Raw genomic sequence first — 21,804 nt, 5'->3', positions numbered from 1 at the left:
TTGTACCTATAAGAGTAACAGAAACAATTTCACCAATGGAGTGTGCACCTGCCACCACCTGCTTTCTACTTTAATGACTGCATATTCTGAATTTCAAGACTTCTTTTTACTTTTTCTTAATATATAGCCAAAATCCCCCATAAATACAGAATTTAAAACAAGTGTGCCATATAGTATACAGCCTCCCCCACCTTATAATATGCCAGTGGTACAGAAATATAGAAATATATTTCTACTTCTCTTTACCAAATTGCCATCTAAACAAGGCAGTATTACTTTTCTGTATCAAGCTAGCATGGAATTAAAAGTAGCACTTTAATAAATTTATATTATTATAGCACTTAATACAGTGCTGTATTATCTAGCAATTTCCACCTCCATAGCCAAGACCTAAAAGGGAATTAAGCAGAGGTAGCCTGGAACTTTAACTAGACCCTTTCCAGTACAGTGGTATTTTGTGATTTTAGAAAAAGGAAAATATAAGGTCAAGCCAGAAAATAACTGCCTGAATGGTATCCTATCAGAAACTTCCTAATTAAGGAACAATTAATTACCAATGCCACTCTACACCGAACAAGAAGTAGAGGCAGAAGAAGCTTCTAATTAAAGGCACAGTATCCTCCCCGAGAACAGCAGTCTACCCTGGAAAAACTGATGCTGCAATTGCATTTTATTTGAAAAACAACAAGAAGAAAAAACTGGGTGGGCAATCATACTGTCTGTTTTCACTATGAAGAATGAGTAAGAAGGATGGCAATTCCATTCTAAACAACTAGCATGGTAGCAGCCCTAGAAGATTAGTAGGAGACAAACTTCATTCAACATGATCCTCCTGTTGTGGGGCAAGGCAGCATTATGTTCTTAAAACGAATATGATCATTACAGAAGTAAGAGGTATCTATTGACTATCAGCTATAGAATTAGTGAGCAACAGAACAGAAGTAATGACCTCTGTGTGAACATAGCTGGAGTGCATTTCATTGTTCTCAAACCTTTTTATTTTAATTACTATATAAGACCACAATAATTAGAAATTACAAAAATTAAAAGATTACATAATGAAACAAACTAAGAAACAATATAAAAGACAAACACAATAATTTAAATACATTTCCTACTACCTGATTTGGGCTTATCAATAAAGGCACTTTAAATCATTTATTTCAATCAGCAAGAAAAAAAAGGCAACTACCACAAGTACCGGTAAATGATTTATGTAAACTTTCTCACCGATATTTTATATATCCCTTAAATAATGGTGCTCATCTGACCACTAACCCATGTTGAATTCTAAACAGAGTAATTTTGCCCCAAGGAAGGAGCTACTTTGTATAATTTTTATCTATTTGGATACTGATTTGCATGGAAGTGCTTAATGAATAACTTAGATGGTTATCTTTGTAGCAAAAGCTGCATTCCCTAGGAGTATTAATACTGCACCACTCTCAAATTCTGCACCTGGAAGAAGCCCCCTCACTTGCTGCATCCCTGACAGACTTCCTTTGGAATAGGTGGACCTTGGGAGAAAGTGGCACATTCTAGACGAAAATCTATTTGTGTATTGCTCCCCATGTTGCCTATCTCTTGTTGATCTAGCTAAATAAATTGGAGAACCAGGTTTTCTGGCTTGGAGCTTGAGCCAGGACTGAATATAGGAAGAACATCCGCTAGAAACCGGGTGTTGACACAGGGCCACAAAACGTGATCAACAGCTTTCCAAACTTACCATATTTTTTGCTTTATAAGACTCACTTTTTCCCTCCTAAAAAGTAAGGGGAAATGTGTGTGCATCTTATGGAGCGAATGCAGGCTGCACAGCTATCCCAGAAGCCAGAACAGCAAGAGGAATTGCTGCTTTCACTGCGCAGTGATCCCTCTTGCTGTTCTGGCTTCTGAGATTCAGAATTTTTTTTTCTTGTTTTCCTCCTCCAAAAACTAGGTGCGTCTTATGGTCTGGTGCGTCTTATAGAGCGAAAAATATGGTACTTCCAGAACTTCGAAGCATAAGTACAGGACCAACAACAGACCAAATCCTCTCTTGCCTTTCCACACTTCCAGAACAAACTGAAAGCTTATATATGTTGCTCTTCTTTCTCATCTTGTCCACCATATATGCCCAGAGGTAGAATCTCAACATTATATGAAGAATGGAGTGACTCCAAAACGATACCATGGTTGTATTCTTTTTTGAAGTGCAATGCATTTCTTACCTGTGTATTGCAAACACAAGAGCCAAAGCTGCAACAGATTTTTCACCACCTGACAGGTTGTCCATTGGCATAAATCTTTTTCCAGGAGCTACACAGTTATAGCCAATACCTTCCAAGTAAGGCTCCTCAGGATTTTCGGGACTAAGAAATGCCTGAAAGATACCAGCTTCCTTGTTCAGTTAATAACAAAAAATGGGCATTAGCTTTATCTGTAAAAAATTTAATGCAGGGCTTGTCAACATGGTGACCTCCAGTTGCTGTGAACAACTATCAGCCACAGCGAGAAGAGCCAACAAACAGGGAAGACAGGAGTTATTGTCTGCAACATCAGGAGGACACCATACTGGCTATTCCAGATTTCATGAATGCTAAAAAAATACTGGTTTCCAGAAATGCAATTTAAATTATTATTTTGGACAAAAATGCAATCCTATTCAAGTTACGGATGCAAACAATACAACATTCTTCAAAGTAAATTTGGAAAACAGGGAGCATCTAGATGTGAAAGTCCAAAGCAGTATCTGTACTGGATGGAAAAGAACAACAGAAAATCATTCACAAGCTGCTTTGGAAACAAGCCAGAGCTCCTTTCTGTGTCCATGAGCACAAAGCTTGAGAACACACTAGTTCTGCACATGGCAAGTTAACCTAACCTTCATGATAACTGCATGCCAACTTTGCACAGAACAAACTTCCCACCCCCAAAATAAACTCTTCTACCGTGGAGCCTTGATGCAGCTTCACAGGTAAGTCATCTTTCACCAGCTCTGTCATTTCCCCATGCCCAGCTAACTCTGTATTTCCAAGTCATGGAAGCAGAGGGATTGGACCATTTGCTGTTTGCCTTGGATCACTTTATTTTGAATCCTGAATCTGGTTGCCCATATTTCTGTTTTAAAAACTAAGAAGAAGAATTCCTTGAATGATTCGTTTTCTGATGGACCAGTAATCTAGCCTTAATTTACAACCAGTACACTCACTGTTGTTGTTAAAGAGTATTAAATGAAATATCTGAAAAATTACAAACCTGAGCGCTACTGTTTCTGCAGAGTTTCTTGTAGATCTGATCTATAGCTACTGACACATGTTCAAAACACTGACTGAACAGCTCGTATCTCTTTTTCTTCACCTTCTCAAATTCTTGCCTACATAATCTGGCTTCTGTCCTACAAGTCTCAAACACTGTAAAAGGATAATTGAACTAGCTTTTTAACAGAACATATCACTAAAATATTGGGAGTTAATTTTATAAGGGTAGAATCCAATTAATGTTCTTGCATTCAAGGAAGAGCTTTTTCTGGTGGATGCCTCTGCTAATGTAAGAACATAGATAGGTGATTTACGCCATACTCAAATTCGTTTCAGATAGTTGTCATCCTCCAGCAGAGGGTTGAAGGTGGTGTGGAGAGCTTAGCAAAAATCAACCCTTCTCCTTTTCCGCTGAATCAAAAGCCCCTCCATGAGAGCAAAGGTCACCAGCTGGATTCTACCCACAATTTCCTACCAACTTCAGCAAACAAACACAAGAATACAGTATTTATGCAGATATTCTTTTGCAACAGAAAGCCACTTTTCTCAACATACAAGTTTGTGCTGTACAAGGCCAGGTTCTTGCAATTTAAAAAGTGTTCTCAGTGAACATTACATGTTTGCAGTGCTATTTAAATTCAAACTTTATTGTAGCTTTTGTGGCCCATTTATCTATCTGTGTATGGTGGAAAATTGAACTGCTTCACACTTACATGGAAAGAAAGAAAAATCCTTGCAAATGTCTATTATTTTGATGGAACACTGGATTTACCAGGATGTTCTCTTTCTTCAGTACCTCTACATCTATTGCCCTAAAGGGACAAATAAAAATGAACATCCTTGCAAAAATTGTCATTGCAGTATAGATTCTGACATAGGGCCCCTTCACCTGCAAGTTCCAGTGAGGGAGAATGTTGTGGGGCCTGAGAAGGCAGCACTGTCTTCCCAGCCCCACAAGCCCTTTGGGGCAACCAGGATGTGCAGTGCCCAGGATGTTTGTCAAGCCTTGCGGGCCTGAGAGGTAACGCTTGGGATGAATGGAAGCTTTGAGTCATCACGGGAGGGACAAAGAAGAGTATCTTACAAGGAAAGGGATTTTGTGAGAGTTGAGAAACATTTCAGGCAAGGCCTCTATTATTACTTGGACTTCTGACACCTGAGCTGTATATTTTTAGGAGGCACCATGCTTTTGTGATTATAATGTTTTATTTAAACTATTTGGAAGTTTTTAAATGTTGTAACCGAGAGCTGTTTTCAGGTCCCTAAAGTGGTATCTCAAGAAAGGGGGGGGGGGAGGCCAATGACGATTACTTTCTTGGAATATTGCCTAAGGGATCTTGTGGAGCTACACATACAGAAAAAAATGCTATAAATAAGTCAGAAATTAGATCGTTATAACAAAATAAAAAACCCTTTAGAAAAACACATATAAAGATTTCCTGCTCTCTGGCGCCATCTGGTGTTGCATGTTTAGAGCGCATTCAAATTGTTTCTTTACTCATGTAAAGAAAGGGGTGTCCTTGCTTGATGCAAATAATGGTGACAACTTGCCAGGCAGAACAGTAAGGTCCATAGGGGATGGACTGGGGACTGCCCAGCAGGGCTGGGAGCATGTGCTGAAGGGGCCTGCTCATAACCTAACCATATGCTCAAGTAGAGGGCTTCACCAGAGGAAAAAGGCCCCAACAGATAGTCCAGCAGGACAAACATCCAAGCCACTTCTCCGGGGGGGGGGGGGAGAGGCGGAAGGGGAGGCCTCCTGCCCACCTTTCAAATATTTTATCTCAATTACTTATTGAAGGCAAACAATAAATAAAAGTTGTGGCTGATTTTTAATCTAAGACATGTTTTCGCCTCTTTCCTGCTAGGACATTTTGAAAGACTTGCAATAATGTAATAAATTGGGATGTAAGTGCACTTTGGGGTGATCAAACAGCCACAAGGGCACCCAAGCAATCTGGGTTTACAAAAACACCTTTCTCATTACTACTATCAGAATCACAGAATCGTTTTATTATTAATTTTACTAATTAAAAAGGTTAATTTTATTATTAATTTTATTAATTAAAATTTTACAAATTAAAAAGGTTCAATATTACCATCAACTGATTCTTGAAATCTGCCTGTAACAACATGTAATCTCTCAAGAGCTCTCATATTCGGTGCTGCTGTTTTTGCTAAAACATTTTCTCTAGATGCTATTTCCTGCTGAAGTTTTGTTAGGTGAGTTTCAATATCTTTGTCAGAGCGCAAGTCCTAGATGTAAAATGAAATAAAGAAGTATAAAAACAATGAATAATGGTATTGGGTTATTAAAAATTGCCTCAAAGTCTTAAAAGAAAAGACAAGGAGGGGGGAGATAATGTCCACACCAGAGGAACTTGCTGCAGGCGCAACATTTTGACTGTCCCTGTGGGGCTGCAAGTGCCATGCTTATTCCTCCTATCCTTGTGGACGCAGATAGTGCTACTGACCTTCTTAGAGCATACACAGTCCATCAGATGGATACTGCCGTCTATCACCCACAAGCAGGAACGGCAGAGTTTAGGAAGTATGATTTTTAAGGTACTGGTACTGACACAATAAGGGAAACACACTAGAACGAAAAACACGTTTTAAAAAGGCTTTCAGGAAAGGTCTGGGTGCAAAAGCTACTAAGAGAAGAAAAAGAACTGCTGTGGCTTAGGAGAGCAGGTGTGGGGAAGAGACTGAAGACATTTGCTCACATACCCCAGCAGAATCCGAGACCAGGGAAAAGAGTCGGTGGAAGAGGACTGGAGGAAATTTAAAGACTATTTACAGAAATATTGCAAAATTAATGAATGTTAGAATGATGTTGGACTGAAATTAAGTGGTTACCAGCTGTAATGTAAAGGTTGAGTAATAGGTTAAAATAATTTATATTAAGTTACAATAAGAATTTGCTGAACTAAGATTTGAACTGGAATACAAAAGGGGGAGGTGAGAGGAGGTCCGAGATATAAGGTAATGGAAATAAGTGATGGGAATTATATTTGTTTTGTTTTGTTTTAATTGTGTATTTTTGGTATTTATGTATCCCCCCCCCCGGTGTATTATTTGTTCTTTTTGTGGTTTTTATGTTTGCATTAAATTGGAAACTCTCATAATTTTTTATTTTTTTAAAAAAGACATTTGCTCACATACCAACCACAACTACCATGGAATAAAATTAAACTTGGTTCACTTCAGGTGGGGAAGCTGGGGGGCCAGGAAACAAGCAAAACACCAAACCACTGGGCCAAGAAGCCAAGCAGATGTGAGGAGACGTGTGAAGAAAACATTAAAATACTGTCAGGAAAAAACAATAACCCAAACCACTCAAAGCTCACCATAATGAACAACAAGCAAGCAAGCAGGGAAGGAAGGGGAAGATAAATCACCCAATAGTCGAAGATGTGAGGCTAGTCATGAGCAATGAAAGGCAAAACCATCTGGACAGGATGCAGGAAACTGACCAGGGTCTCTAGGAGGAAATCTACTTCCCCAACTCTGCAATTCCTGACAGTGGATGGCAGATGGCAGTATCTACCCATCTGAGGGACTAAAGAATTCAGGGGGAATTTGGTTCAGGCAACAAACCTAATATAGCTGTGAATACCTACAAACAACAATACGTAGTCTCAACACAGTGTGCAGTGTCAGTAATGCAGAATGAATGCAGAACTAATTCATTTTCTTTTCTTTCTTATTAATATCCTACCTTTCCTCCAAGGAGCTCAAGGTGGCATACATAATTCTCCCAATTTTTTCCTCACCACAAACTTATGAAATGCAGAAGCACTCATCTCAACAGCTAGCTGTGCTATGAAGTGCAGACTGCACAAGAAAGGAAAAATTGGACTTGATTTGTCTGCAAGAAACCCATGTGACTAGAACACACAGGAAAGTATTGATTAATAAAAGATTAGGTTAAGAATTTATTTCATCAGACAAAGTTAAAAGAAAGTCTATCACCAAAATTTATTTTTAAAGATGATCAAGGAAGATTTGTGGCAATTGAAATACAATTCCAAGGAGAGAGACTCTTGATAGTAGGCGTATATGCACCAAATGAGGGGAAATCGGATTTTTTTAAGAAACTGCATGAGACGTTGTTGGACTTTATGGACTGTAATATGATTTTGTTGGGAGATATGAACGGAGTGGTATCGACAAATATGGATAAGTCAGAAAGACAAATAGTAACAAAAGATGGAAGACTGCCAAAAACATTTTTTGAAATGACAGACAATATGGACTTAATTGACACTTGGAGAACTAAGAACCCCCTAGGTAGAGAGGGGACTTTCTTTTCTGAAGCCAAAAAGACCTGGACAAGAATTGACCAAATCTGGATAACCAGAGGAATGGCTCCCAAGATTCGAAAAGTGGAAATTTGCCCAAAAACTTGCTCCGACCATAACCCTGTGAAAATGGAAATGAAACTAACATCAACTGGTTCCTTTAGATGGAGGATGAATGACACCTTGTTTAGAGACTCAGAAATTACCAAGAAAGCCCAAAAAATCATGAAAGACTATTTCGAGATAAATTTGAAGACTTCTGTGGAAAAAAGAGTAATTTGGGACGCAAGTAAAGCCGTAATGAGAGGGTTCCTGATTCAGCAGAATGCAATAAAAAAGAGAACCCAAGATGAGAAAAAAGAAAAGATTTTGGAGAAAATAAGAGAAGGAGAGAAGAAGCTTAGAGCTAAACCAAAGTCGCAAGAGATCCTGAGAGAAATTAAGTTACATCAAGTACAATATATGAAATTGATAAATCAGGATATAGAATGGAAAATTAAACAGATGAGACAAAAGACTTTTGAATCAGCCAATAAATGTGGGAAACTGTTAGCGTGGCAGTTGAAAAAGAGACAAAAGTTAAACACCGTTACCAATCTCGAAGTGGATGGAAAGAATATACAGAATCCACAGGAGATTAGAAGTTGCTTCCAGAGATATTTTAAACAACTTTATACACAAGGGCCACAGTCTGAGCTGAAAATTGATCAATTCTTGAAAATTAATGGATTACAAAAAATTTCCCAAGAAAATAAATTATTGTTGAATTATAAAATATCCGAACAAGAGGTGGAAGGTGCCATTCAGAACATGCAATTGGGCAAATCCCCAGGGCCTGACGGGCTAACCTCCAAATATTATAGAACCTTGAAAGACTATCTAATTCAACCATTAAAGGAGGTTTGCAATGAAATTATGGAGGGGGGAAAAGCGCCAGAGTCGTGGAAAGAAGCTTATATCACTTATACCGAAAACTGAATCGGAAAAGACACAACTTAAGAACTATCGCCCCATATCCCTGCTGAATGTGGATTACAAAATTTTTGCTGACATTTTGGCCAAAAGATTGAAAAAAGTACTAGCAGAGGTGATCCATAAAGACCAAGCTGGCTTTCTCCCTGGTAAACATCTATCTGACAATATGAGGAATGTAATTGATATTTTGGAAAAGCTACAAGAGAATATTAACACAAAAGCAGTTTTGATATTTTTAGACGCGGAGAAAGCCTTTGACAATATTTCTTGGAGTTTTATGAAGAAAAATCTTCAGGGGATGGGGGCTGGACAAAACTTTGAAAACGGTATAGGTGCGATCTATTCTGAACAAAAGGCTAAATTGATAGTCAATAATGTGGTGACAGAAGAATTTAAAATTGAGAAAGGGACACGCCAAGGCTGCCCAATTTCCCCACTGCTTTTTATTTCGGTCCTGGAGGTTTTGCTAAATATGATGAGAAGGGATCACTTGATCCAAGGTATCCAGGTCGGAGTTAAACAATATAAACTTAAAGCTTTTGCAGATGACTTAGTATTGACATTACAGGAGCCAGTATCTAGCACTAAGAGGGCTTTAGAACTAATCCAAGAATTTGGTCAAGTGGCAGGTTTTAAATTGAGTAAGTTAAAAACCAAGGTTTGGAGAAAAATTTGACACTGACTGAGAGAGAGTGGTTTCAGAAAGAGACAGGTTTAACATTAGTAAAGAAAGTAAAATACCTGGGGGTGAATATGACTGCTAAGAATGTGAATTTGTTTAAGGACAACTATGAGAAATGTTGGTCAGAAGTGAAAAAAGATTTTGAAATATGGTCAAACCTGAAGCTTTCCTTGCTTGGTCGAATTGTGTTATAAAGATGAACGTATTGCCAAGAATGCTGTTTTTATTCCAATCATTGCAAATTATAGACAAAATGGATTGTTTCAAGAGGTGGCAAAGAGATATTTCTAGATTTGTCTGGCAGGGCAAGAAGCCCAGAATAAAATTCAAGATACTTACGGATGCTAAAGAAAGAGGGGGATTTGCCCTGCCAGACCTTAAACTATACTATGAATCAGCAGCATTCTGCTGGTTGAAAGAATGGCTGCTCCTCGAGAACACAGACATTTTGGACTTAGAAGGTTATGATAATGCGTTTGGGTGGCATGCATATTTGTGGTATGGCAAAGTTAAAGTGCATAGGGCTTATAAAAATCATATTGTCAGAAAAGCATTGTTTAATGTCTGGATAAAATACAAAGACTTCTTGGAGAGTAAAACCCCAAGCTGGCTATCACCTATGGAAGCGAAAGCTTTGAAAAAACTTAATATGGAGGCCAAATGGCCAAAATACTGGGAAATTTTGGAACAGGAGGGTGACAAATTGAAATTGCAGAGTTATGAGAAGCTTAAAGACAAGGTGCGAGACTGGCTACATTATTTTCAAATAGGAGAGGCTTACAATTTGGATAAAAAGATTGGTTTTCAGGTGGAAAAGTCAAAACTAGAAACTGAATTGTTAGAACCCAATGCTAAGATACTATCAAGAATGTATAATTTGCTGCTGAAACGGAATACTGAGGAAGAAACGGAAAAAATCTGCTATGATAAAATGGGCACAAGATATAGGACATAATATTATGTTTGCTGACTGGGAGCAGTTGTGGACCACTGGGGTTAAATTCACGGCATGTAATGCCCTAAGAGAGAATATTATGAAAATGATGTACAGGTGGTACATGACCCCAGTCAAGCTTGCAAAAATCTATCATTTGCCCGATAATAAATGTTGGAAATGTAAGGAAACTGAAGGCACATTCTTTCACCTTTGGTGGACGTGCCCAAGGATTAAGGCTTTCTGGGAGATGATCTATAATGAAATGAAAAAGGTATTCAAATATACTTTCCTGAAGAAACCAGAGGCCTTTCTCCTGGGCATAGTCGGCCAACTGGTGCCAAAGAAGGATAGAACTTTCTTTATGTACGCCACAGCAGCAGCAAGAATACTCACCGCAAAGCATTGGAAGACACAAGATCTACCCAACTTGGAAGAATGGCAGATGCAAGTAATGGACTACATGGAAATGGCGGAAATGACTGGCAGAATCCGAGACCAGGGAGAAGAGTTGGTGGAAGAAGATTGGAGGAAATTTAAAATCTACTTACAGAAACATTGTAAAATTTTTGAATGTTGATGACATTCATAAAGTAAAGATTATGTAAGAATTGGACTGATGTTAGAAGAAGGTTTGAAATTAATGAATTTGCTGAATAAATTTTTAAGTGGAATACAAAAAAGGGAGGCGTGAGGAAGTCAGGAAAATAAGTTAACCAAAGAGGAGAAGATAAAAAAGAGGGATTTTTGTTTTTCTGTTTTCTTTTGTCCTTATGTTAATTGTTTGTATTTTCTGTATTTTTGTATTTTTGTGTTTCTGTATTTTTTCTTGTGTTTTTTCTACTGTTTGTTTTACAACTTTTTTATTGTTAAAATTTAATAAAATATCATTTTTTAAAAAAAGAAGAAGTGCAGACTGCACAAGCTGTGGGAAAAAGTCCCCCACATGCTGATGAAAACCACCCTTCTCCCTGAAGCTGCTTCTTGTCCGTCCATGAAAGATTCCCTCCATGGTTAATAGTAGCAGGAACCGGTTCAGTGGTCCTGCACACCACAGAATAGATAGTCTCTGGGGTGATTGATTGCAGTCCTGCTTACTGAGCAAGTTGCATGCGGCAGAGAATATCTAAGGAATCATGGTAGCCAGATGTTCCTTTTAACCACATTGGCCAGGCAAAAGGAAAATAAACTGTGGAACCAAGCTCATGAAAACATGCTTTCATACACAATATTAAAATGGAGATCTTCTCTTACCATTAGCTCTTTTGCAAGATTGCTATAGTCTACATGAATTGCCTCTTCTCTTTCATAGATATCAGCCGTCATTTCTGTAGTTTCAGTATCAGATCCCAGCTGTAACAAACAGCCAGCAAAATTAATGGAGATACATAATACTTAAAACTGAAAAATCCAAAATAGCAGCAGAAGCAGCAGCAGCAGCAGCATTTGCTTCTCTCTCCTCTCCCATCCTTCTACTTATGGTTAAGGTACGGTTTACTTCTTCATGAAAACCAGTGATGTCTCAATTTTATCCAGCCTCCTATTCATATCTTTCTACACGTTTTCCCTTTTTGAGGGGCAAGAGCATCAATTGTTAAATATACATCCTAGCATCTGAATAAAATAGCATTGGATTCGGGGGGGAAACACCCATCGGGAGAACATCTTTGCAGTTCTGGTTCTCTCTGCGCCCTCTCAGCGTTAGCTCTTCTAAAAATTTGGTACTTGCCACCAGATAAAACTCGAGTTCAGTGTTTCTCAAACTCGGCCCTCCAGATGTTTTTGGACTACAGTTCCCATCATCTCTGACCACTGGTCCTGCTAGCTAGGGATGATGGGAGCTGTGGTCAAAAAAGGCTGGAGACCCAAGTTTGGAAAACACTACTCTAGTTAGATCAAGGTCTGGCAGACCTTATTTATGTACGAACTCCACAACTGTATTAAATTATTTAATATGCCACAAAACCTACCTCTATTTCACTAATGTCATCCAAAGATCCCAACAGAAGTCCTATCTTTAAGTCCTGGAGTTTGCAATCAAGAAAGGTATTATGCCTTTCTAACTTTTTCTGCTCCAGAGAGGTCTCGATTGCAATACCTTCCTTTTGCAACTTTGCCAACTCTCTGCCACCAAAAAGCAAGAACAAAGAAAACATAACACTGATATTTCAGCTACTGAAGGTTTAAAATTTATAGAAGAATAGTTTGTATATTATATTATTAATTTAGACTTAATACCCGGGTTGAGAAACACATGAGATAGTACTTTTGAACCACACTTCAAGCTTAAGTTTCTAACCCAAATACAAAGTATCTCAATCCATTCTAGAAATCAATTACTTCCCCATCAAATTCAGCTTGCTTGCTTGATTTCAGTGACATGTGTAAGCAGACACAGGTAACTGGGAAAGATTTGCATGCCCTCTTTCAAAGATAGAAACAGTTTTGTATCCAAGTCATTTACACATTTGCTCTTGCCACTTTTTTACCATCCAAAGGCACCCTGTGGTGGTACTCCAACGAGCACCGTAGCTGAACATGTGCACATCGGCTTCTGGATCTCTTAACCTGCTCTGCACCGGAGATTGCATCTAAGTTTCCACCAATTCATGAGTGGCCTGTCAGGCTGCAATGAAGATGGTATTGGAGACACCCTGTTGTACACAAAGAACCTCTCCATCACAAACCTTCGGATCTAGGTCATAGCAGTTGTACAGTATTGTACTATCTTAGCAAATATACAATGCTCAACTTAAATGTTCCTGTTCACACAAATTAGTGAGAGAAGTTTCAGTTATCTGGAGTTCCTCCCCCACAAATCACTTACCTATTCTAAACACCTTACCTTATTAGAGTTAGCAATGCCTTCCTTGATTCCTCAACTTGATTCTGTGCTTCTGCAACATCAGCCTTATTAACATTCCATCTTTCCTTCAGCTGTTGCAGTTCCACCGTAACTTCCTCGACCATTTGTAAAAAGTTTTCCTCATCCTATGTACGAAAAGTATTTATAAAGTATAATAGCCTCATGGTAATCTTATCCAGACAAGATAGTCAGATACCCATTGGTAGAGATGGAACACTCTAATAGTCTCTGTGTTGGGTTGATCTACATGGATTTTCCCCTCCTAATTCCCATCTCACTCCTTAATCTTAGTTACATTTATATGTTCATATATTATAGACATGCAATGTGCGCATAGTGCAAAATGCATAGAAAAGGAGGTCTTCTAAAATAAGTACCGGTAAACCAATTTCTTTGTGAAGTAAATGACTGTAACCAAATCTGATTATTTTATTACTTTAAGAAATTTTATACACGGAGCTTCCGCTAGGAGTGCCGCGGAAGATGGCCGACAATACCATCTTTCCAGCTCCCACGAGGTAATTTAGAGGCTGAGATGGGAGTAATCAGCCTCCCAAATTCTTCCTGGAGGAAGGGAAGATGCAGTCTCATCCGCGGTGCCCAACAAACCACCCCTGAGTTCATAAAGAAGGAGGGGGTGGGGGCACTGGATGGAAAGCCCCCGAGGGAGTTCGGATCTCCTGGACGCTGTCTCCACGAGCGCACCAAGTTCCATTACTTAAGATAAAAAATTGGATTTAAGTTCTTGGACATACTTCAAGCGAAGAAGGGGTAATTAATCTGCCAATTAAGCCAGCCACTGAGGTGCCGAGAGTGACAGAGAGGAAGAAAGATAACATCTAAGAATAACATCTAAGCCGGTATGTTGGAACGGAATGGAAAGGAGGGGGAATAAAACTTTTTCTTTTTCTACTACGATAATACCTAACAACCCCCCCCCCACCCAGAAGAACCGTTTACATTATTTATAGGAAGTGAGATGGAAAAATATAAACTGTGTGGAAATAATAATACTATATAACTAAAGCTTTTGTTTTTTGAAACGTTTGGAAGAAGATAAAAGACTCTCCAAATATTGATATTAGAAAGAAGCAAAACCTCGTTAGCCGCTGGAGAGACACCAAAAAACTTTGGCTGGATTCTGAGAAGGATGATGTGACGCATTTTTTAATTGGGATCCGCCATTATGGGAGAAGGATGTGTTGCAGAGTCTTGGGGAAGGTGAGCTCTTAATTTGTTATTATATCTGTACTTCCAAGTCCGATTTGGCAAATCTCCCCTAGAAAGACTAATGTTTGATGCAACCTGTCTGAGAAAATTAATGAGCAAACGCCCAGATTTTATTTCATCGGAACTGAGTGAAGATGGCATCTGCCACCAGAGAAGGACTTTTGGATTGATTTGGCATAAACACCAGCGTGTGAGGACATTCTGCGAACAACAGACTTACCAGCTGCAAAAAAAAGGGAGTCATACAAATTTCACACAGAAGCACATTGTTTATTTCAACTCGCCTGTGGAAACAGCTCAGAGGGCATGAAAGAAGGAAGGATAACAACAGGAAGATTTAAAGAAGGAACTATTGGAAACTCAAGGCAGTAGAAACATAAGATGATTGGAACCCCACTGAACTTGAAGCATGGGAAGCCCCAACAAAAAATTATAATTTGGCAGAATATCTGGACTATAGATATGTATTTGTATAATTTGGAATACTTAATGTGATTTGATTGGATTATTAAAATGGAAAATTTAATAAAAGCTATTTAAAAAAGAAATAAGAAATTTTATACACTGCTTGATTGTAGTGAAAACTTGAAAAGCTGAATATAAATTATTGTAACAAACCATTGGTTACCTTTTTCAGGCTAATAATATAAGCTTCATCTTTGCAAATATTCTCCTTTAACGTTTTATTCTTCTTCACCGCCTTGTCTACCAGGCTGCAAATATACTCAACCTGAGCACTCAGTCGTGTTTTTTGGTTTTCAAACTGGAACCTGAACAGACAGAATACAGTAATATGTTAAGATGGAGACAGCAATGTTTTCCTGTCAGGGGCCATTACATCACTCAGAAATAATGTCAAGGGATCTGTGTCGACTGTGGGAGGGCCAAAGTCAACAGTGGGAAGGGACAGAGTCAGAAGTGTGGGGGGCACCCCCTTTCTCTCTCTATTTCTGGCACACCTATTTTTCTCTTGCCCCCTCTTCCTCTCTACCCAGCAGACTGCCAGGGGAGGGACAGGTCACACTTGCTAAAAGGCTGAACTGATCAGTTGCAGAGGGGTGGGCGTCCATGTGGCTGTAGGCTGCCCTCCCTTCTCTAAATGCAAGGTAAAAAACAAGTTATTATTTGATAATAACAATAAAGTGGCATCAGAATGCATGGCGCTTTGAAGTGTCGATCCCCCAAAGCTTACAATCTAATCTTCAATCCAAGGGAAACAACCAAGGAAGCAAAAGGTATTGGAATTAGGGGTAAATAAGGAAGCAACATATAAAAACATTACACGCAAACATCCCTATTGGTAGGGATAGGATAGGAAAAACAGCTTTGGAAAAGAATAAAGCTAGTGACAATTCCTCTCCCCCGATGTACTTGCAACCCCAAGGAGTAGCGAGGGCATTCTATGCAAACATAGTTCTGACCTCAATTTAGCAATAAAATAATCATCATATGATGATAGCTGAACAATATCTTAGGCAGAAACATTAAGTATGTATGTATACAGAATACAGAGGAATTCTGATTACAGAATGATGTTACAAAACATCACTATTATTCACTTCTGCATAGTTACCTCTTCTTGTCAATTTCTTCCTGCTCTTGCAAATGTTCTTTTTCATATACACGAATATTGTCTACTCCAATCTCTGCACAGAAGTCACTGAAAACATTGTCTTCCACCTATTGCAACAACCCCCCACCAAGCAGGCAATTAAATATAATTCCTTAAAAGAAGTTCTTTCACACAGTATATGAAGGTTTTAGAAATGTAAGAAGTATCAATTGTTATTGTAGGGATGTTCACATATTACATTCAACAAGTATACAAGTAGTCAAGCTATGCAAATCAACAATAACAATAATTTGTATATACAAATGAATTTGTATAGACAAATGCTTGTGTCTGTGTGTAATGTGTGAATGTGCCATTTAGGAACATTGTCAAGACATGTATTTTCTTAATGACCTCTTTCACAGAGTCACTGGAAAGAAACCTCACTTGTACCTTTTCTTCTTCAGTAATGCATTATTATTCACCTGTTAATTGGAACACAGGAACACTGAAAAGCTTGATAGGTCCAGAAAAATTTCACTACTATTTTTTTTACTGCAGACACACCTTTTAAGGAATATTTGGTTGGTAGAGATCAGGCCAAGCTAGACATTACATTATTAAGGAAAGTAGCAATTGTACAAACACAAATAGTAGCCATATGGCATGTATGTGATTTGAACTGGGACTGTAAGGCAGCTGGGGGGGGGAGTCTTCAACTCTTTAGCCCCTCTATGCTCCCCACCTAAATTGCTCCCCACCTAATTGTCCCCATCCCATGGTTCTTATCTGCACTGGGAAGAAAATTCCCTTTGGCGCAAGTGGGAGCTCTTCTCCCAGTGCAAATATGGGGGTTGGGAGGAGAGATCTGGATCAGGACAAAGGTGGAAGAAAAAGGTTAAATTGTCTACCCTTCAGCATAGCTATTTACTTGGTTTTATTCACACACACACACACACACACACACTTACACACTTGCTAACTGCATGAACAGCATCACATCTAGTTTGGCCTGAACTGTTACAGAAATTGGTGTTTGGTTAAAACTATTTCAAATTTTATTTTATAATAGAAATGAAGTGCTGGTGCCCATTTTGAAGATTTCCTTTCTGTTAAAGAATCAACATAATTATTATACAGGGGCAAATGCCAAAGAGAAGTAAAGGCAGCACTAGAAATTCTGTAGAACATATTTCCAAGAACGAGTCAAGGACTTCTTCAGGGACACCATCAGTTCTTCTTAGAGAGCTGAACCTTGATCACTATCTATGGCAGCAAAAGCTGACCTGCCTTACTTACAATACTGGTTCAATTTAAATGAAACCTAAGATATGGGTCTTACTAAACTGTGCAGGGTTCCCACAAAGGGTTGTAAGTTGTCAAAGAATTGTCCTCTTAACCTCTGAAAGATGGATCTTTGACATTAGACCATCATTGTGCCCTTTTTTCCAGATGCCAGAAAATTATTTGAACACTTTTCTATGTTTTTGTTATTAACAACGTTGAAATTTATTTTAACTGAGCTTTATGTGCTATATAGCTTTTGGATATGAAAGTGTTTTGTTGAGCTTTTGAACTCCCCCTCCCTGGGTTATGTACATAGCCTGGATACATTTTATTTGGTAAACTATTAATCTGTGGTCTGAGTGAACATGAAGTCTGCAAAGGCCTTTGGCTATATGCACTAAGTTTATTACAAGTGTAAAAGCAGGTCTGGAGCTTTCCCCTTAGATCAGTGGGTTTCAGAAGCAGCCACACAAGGAACACACATCTACAACCAATTCCCATAAGACAGCCATTCTATATGCTGCCATGAATGAAAAACTTATACCTCATCAATTTTCTTTTGCAGTTCATCCATTTTAACAGCTCTTTGTAAAACTCCTTCATTCAACATCACATGTTCTGACTGGCTATTTAATAGTACACTTTCCAGCATAGATTTTTCCTAAATACAAATAAATATGAACAGTCTTTAAAAACAATGGATAACTAGTCTGACTGTTTTAATTATTTATGTTGTAAGGATATTTTATTCTGGAACCACACAATTGTACTGCAAATGTAACTATCAGAACATAGGTAGCTAACCTGCAGTCCACTGGCTGTATTTTGCGCCCAAAACCATTTTTGGTGAGGCCTCCCCTAAAACTGCTCTATGGGTTCCCCACTATGAGACCATGATGCCAAAAAAGGCTTTTTGTGGGGCCTTCCATTTTTTTTTCTTTTTTAAACATTTAATGATTTTAATGATATTAATTCTTAGAAATTATTTGTTACTGGTGTAACTGGTTCCTGCTGTAACTGGTGACAGCAACATGTTTGAGGCCAGACAAATCCAACCTAAATTTCTTAATTTACAAAATAATTTTAAATTTAATTTAAAGAAATGGTTTTATTGACTCCTTCCAAAGGTAAACTTCACTATGCTACTGTGATGACAGAAGTTTTTTGTGTCCTCCCAAGATTTGTCCTTTATAAACAAAATTGACAAAAATGTGGTTGCACTCACTTTTAAACTGTGGCCCCTGGATGACTGATCAAGGGCAATGCAGCCCTTGGCACAATAAAAAAGTACAGTGGTGCCCCACAAGACGAACGCCTCGCAAGACGAAAAACCCGCTAGACGAAAGGGTTTTCTGTTTTTCGAGGCGCTTCGCAAGACGAATTTCCCTATGGGCTTGCTTCGCAAGACGAAAATGTCTTGCGAGTTTTTCCGACTTTTTTCCCCTTTCCCCCCCTTTTTCTAAGCCGCTAAGCTGCTTATCCGCTTATCCGCTAAGCCGCTAATAGCGCTAAACCGTCAATGGGCTTGCTTCGCAAGACGAAAAAACCGCTAGACGAAGAGACTCGCAGAACGGATTCTTTTCGTCTTGCGAGGCACCACTGTAAGCCAGTCTGGAGATCAGAAGAAGCCACCCCACTCCAACACCCAAACACAAAAAGGCCAACATTTAGTTTCCTGTTCATCTAAATGTAGACTTCATGTTTAGAGTATAAAAGTATAAAAATGAAAGTCTCTCAATAGAAACATTCCCTCCTAAATTATGGGTTTTTAAAAAAATATTACTTCTATTTCTTCAACGGGTAAAGAAAAAAACTCAATTATGTTACCATTTAACATGTCCTAGTTAAAACCAAAAAGCAAGTCATTTTGCCCAGACAAGGAAAACAGCCACCTGAGAGTTTACTATTACCTTATAGAAATTAGCAATATGTTTTTTTTTAAGAACTTCTAGTTCATTTTGCGAATATTTATGTCGTGTTTGAATTCCTTGGCATTGAGCTTGCAACTGCTTTAAATCAGCCTCTTTGCGCTTGATTTTCATCAAGTCCTAAGTATAGGAGAGAAATTTGAATTAGTTTGCATTTAGAGGGAAACCTACCTAAATCGCACTTTCTGTAAAAAATTTGCGGTGCAGTTCTCCAGCCAGGTAATATGTACAATAATGTTAGGGGAAGCTGTGTATTAGTGAAAATAACAAAAAAATGCATAACATTATGGGACATTGCATTTCAAAAATGTGTTCATTAGGGGGAAAATTGAATCAATTCATCACAAGTTGAATTGTTCCTTTTACAGTATTACAGTAATGATATTAGGATACTTTGGCACCTTTAATTTAGGTTATGGGCCCAACAACGGAATGTCTAGGCACGCTTTTTTAAAACAAAAATACAAAGCTGAAAAAGAATGCACTACAGCTAAAATATTATGTTCATTTCAAATGATCTAGTCCTCATCTGAAAAAAAACAAAGCCATGCTTCCCCTGCCCTCCCTCATATTCTGAAGAGGGTCTCTTCTCCAGTCTTCAGAGTGGCTGGAAGTGGGGAGGCAGAAAAAGGTCCTCCTTTCCTTCCATTCTGTAGTTTGTTGCAAAACGCACCTGGAACAATGGGAGTTTCGAACACTGATACTGTTGGACATAATTTGCATAGCTTTACCTTTAGTTCATTCATCAGCTTCTCTCTCTGCTCTTTAAGTTCATTCACCTCTTTTTCATCCCAGTATCTAGCTTTCTTTTTCAAATCACTTGAGCCGCCAGAGATTACACCAGATTTCAAAAATAAAGTTCCATCCAGAGCCACTGTCTGAAAATTAAACACTTTTTTCTGAATTGATCAATATTACTAGAGGGCAATTAGGCATAAGTATACTAACAATTCCTGGACTGAGGTGAGGGCAAGTATATGGGGGGGGGTGGATATTCCAAACTAGCTATATTCAAATCAATTTTGCCTTCCAATAAAACACAAAGAAACGGGACATAAAACCAGTGAAATAGTTCAGGATTAAGACAATTATATAATACAGTGTGTATCTGACTATCCTGTATCTTGGATGAAAGGTAGTATATGTGATAACCTCTGGCTAGCTTATAGCTAACCAGAACCTCTGGCTGGTCTCTCATAACAGCAATTTTAAAAGACCTGCACTGGATGTCAATTGTCTTATGAGCCTGGTGTGTATGGTGACTTTTAAGCTCTGAAGGTTCCTATTTTACCCATTCAGTGGGACAATGTTTAACTTCAGTAGCTAATGTGTCATTAGATTATAAACTCTGTTCCAGCTCCTGCCAACCTAGCATTATATTTTATATAACATTTTATTTTAATTTAAAACAGCAATAAAAACAGTAGCTATAACAAAATAATCAAAATAGATAAAACTCACAAATTTTCAAAAGCAAATGTTCAGAGGACCACCAGTGTTATCATGTCAGGGGGAAGTGTTTTAGTCTAGCCTATTTTTTTTTTTTTTATTAAGATTTTTTAATACAATACATAAGAATAAACAGTATAACATATATCTCAGCATAGTTTCACCACTTCTTTGGACTTCCTCTCATCTCCCGCTCCTACCTTCATTCCAATAAAATTTGCCAGCAATTTATCATCTTGATTCTACTCTTATATCTAATTTTCTGGTCTCCAATCCCCTTTAACCAAATCTTAGAAATTTAACTATAATTTAATAATTATTCAAAAAATTTTAAATTATTTTAAATTGTTACATAGCTTATCTTCATTACTCCATCTAGTTTAGTGGTGCCAAATTATTTATGATCCAGCATCCTTCTTAACATTCAACCAAATTACAATGTTTTTGCAAATAAATCTTGAATTTCTTCCAGTCTTCTTCCATCCTCTCCTCTCCTCTCCCAGGTCTCGGATTCTGCCAGTCATTTCTGCCAGTTCCATGTAGCCTATCAGTTGTGTCTGCCATTCTTCCAGTGTGGGTAGATCTTGGGTTTTCCAGTATTTAGCGATAAGTATCCTTGCTGCCGTTGTTGCATACAGGAAAAAAGTTCGGTCCTTCTTTGCCACCCTCTGACCGATAATGCCCAAAAGGAAGGCCTCTGGTTTCTTAAGGAAGGTATACCTAAATACCTTTTTCAGCTCATTATATATCATTTCCCAAAAGGCCTTCACTTTAGGACAGGTCCACCAGAGGTGAAAGAATGTTCCTTCATTCTCTTTACATTTCCAACATTTATTATCAGACAAATGGTATATTTTTGCGAGTTTGACTGGGGTCATGTACCATCTATATATCATTTTCATAACATTTTCTTTCAAAGCATTACATGCAGTGAAATTCAACCCAGAGGTCCACAACCTTTCCCAGTCCTCAAACATGATATTATGTCCAATATCCTGTGCCCATTTAATCATGACCGATTTGACCGTTTCATCTTGTGTATTCCATTTTAACAGCAAGTTATACATTCTTGAAAGTACCTTAGTCCTAGGTTCTAACAGTTCTGTTTCCAATTTCGATTTCTCCACCTGGAATCCTAACTTTTTGTCATTTTTAAACATTTCTTTAATCTGAGCGTAATGTAACCAGTCTCGCACTTTATCCTTCATTTTCTCAAAACTCTGCAATTTCCAGTTGTCTCCATCTTTTTCTAGTATTTCCCAATATTTTGGCCATTTGGCCTCCCTATTGAGTCTTTTTCGGGCCTTAGCTTCCAAAGGTGAGAGCCACCTTGGAGTTTTGTTTTCCAATAAGACATT

At 38.2% G+C, this 21,804-nt stretch overlaps 1 protein-coding gene across 6 annotated transcripts in view; it reads right to left on the bottom strand.

Moving 5' to 3' along the window:
* The window catches only part of SMC1B (structural maintenance of chromosomes 1B), a 44,432-nt gene that overhangs the window by 2,325 nt on the left and 20,303 nt on the right, over positions 1-21,804 (bottom strand). For 2 of the 6 annotated variants that reach the window (XM_079975100.1, XM_079975101.1), the window contains exons 13-23: positions 19,729-19,875; positions 18,980-19,117; positions 17,614-17,730; positions 15,804-15,910; positions 14,859-15,000; positions 12,980-13,125; positions 12,105-12,258; positions 11,389-11,487; positions 5,339-5,495; positions 3,238-3,392; positions 2,211-2,362 (exon numbers count right to left, since the gene is read on the bottom strand). In XM_079975100.1, the coding sequence (XP_079831226.1) occupies positions 2,211-2,362; positions 3,238-3,392; positions 5,339-5,495; positions 11,389-11,487; positions 12,105-12,258; positions 12,980-13,125; positions 14,859-15,000; positions 15,804-15,910; positions 17,614-17,730; positions 18,980-19,117; positions 19,729-19,875 (1,514 nt within the window). Of the gene's footprint in view, positions 1-2,210; positions 2,363-3,237; positions 3,393-5,338; positions 5,496-11,388; positions 11,488-12,104; positions 12,259-12,979; positions 13,126-14,858; positions 15,001-15,803; positions 15,911-17,613; positions 17,731-18,979; positions 19,118-19,728; positions 19,876-21,804 lie in introns of those variants that run through there. The other 4 variants (XM_079975102.1, XM_079975103.1, XM_079975105.1 and 1 more) reach the window with 4 other exon arrangements.

This window comes from Podarcis cretensis (genome assembly GCF_951804945.1).
Source record: "Podarcis cretensis genome assembly, chromosome: 5".
Lineage (NCBI taxonomy): Eukaryota > Metazoa > Chordata > Lepidosauria > Squamata > Lacertidae > Podarcis > Podarcis cretensis.
Note: the sequence above shows the minus strand (reverse complement) of the source record. Positions and strands in the feature narration are given on the sequence as shown.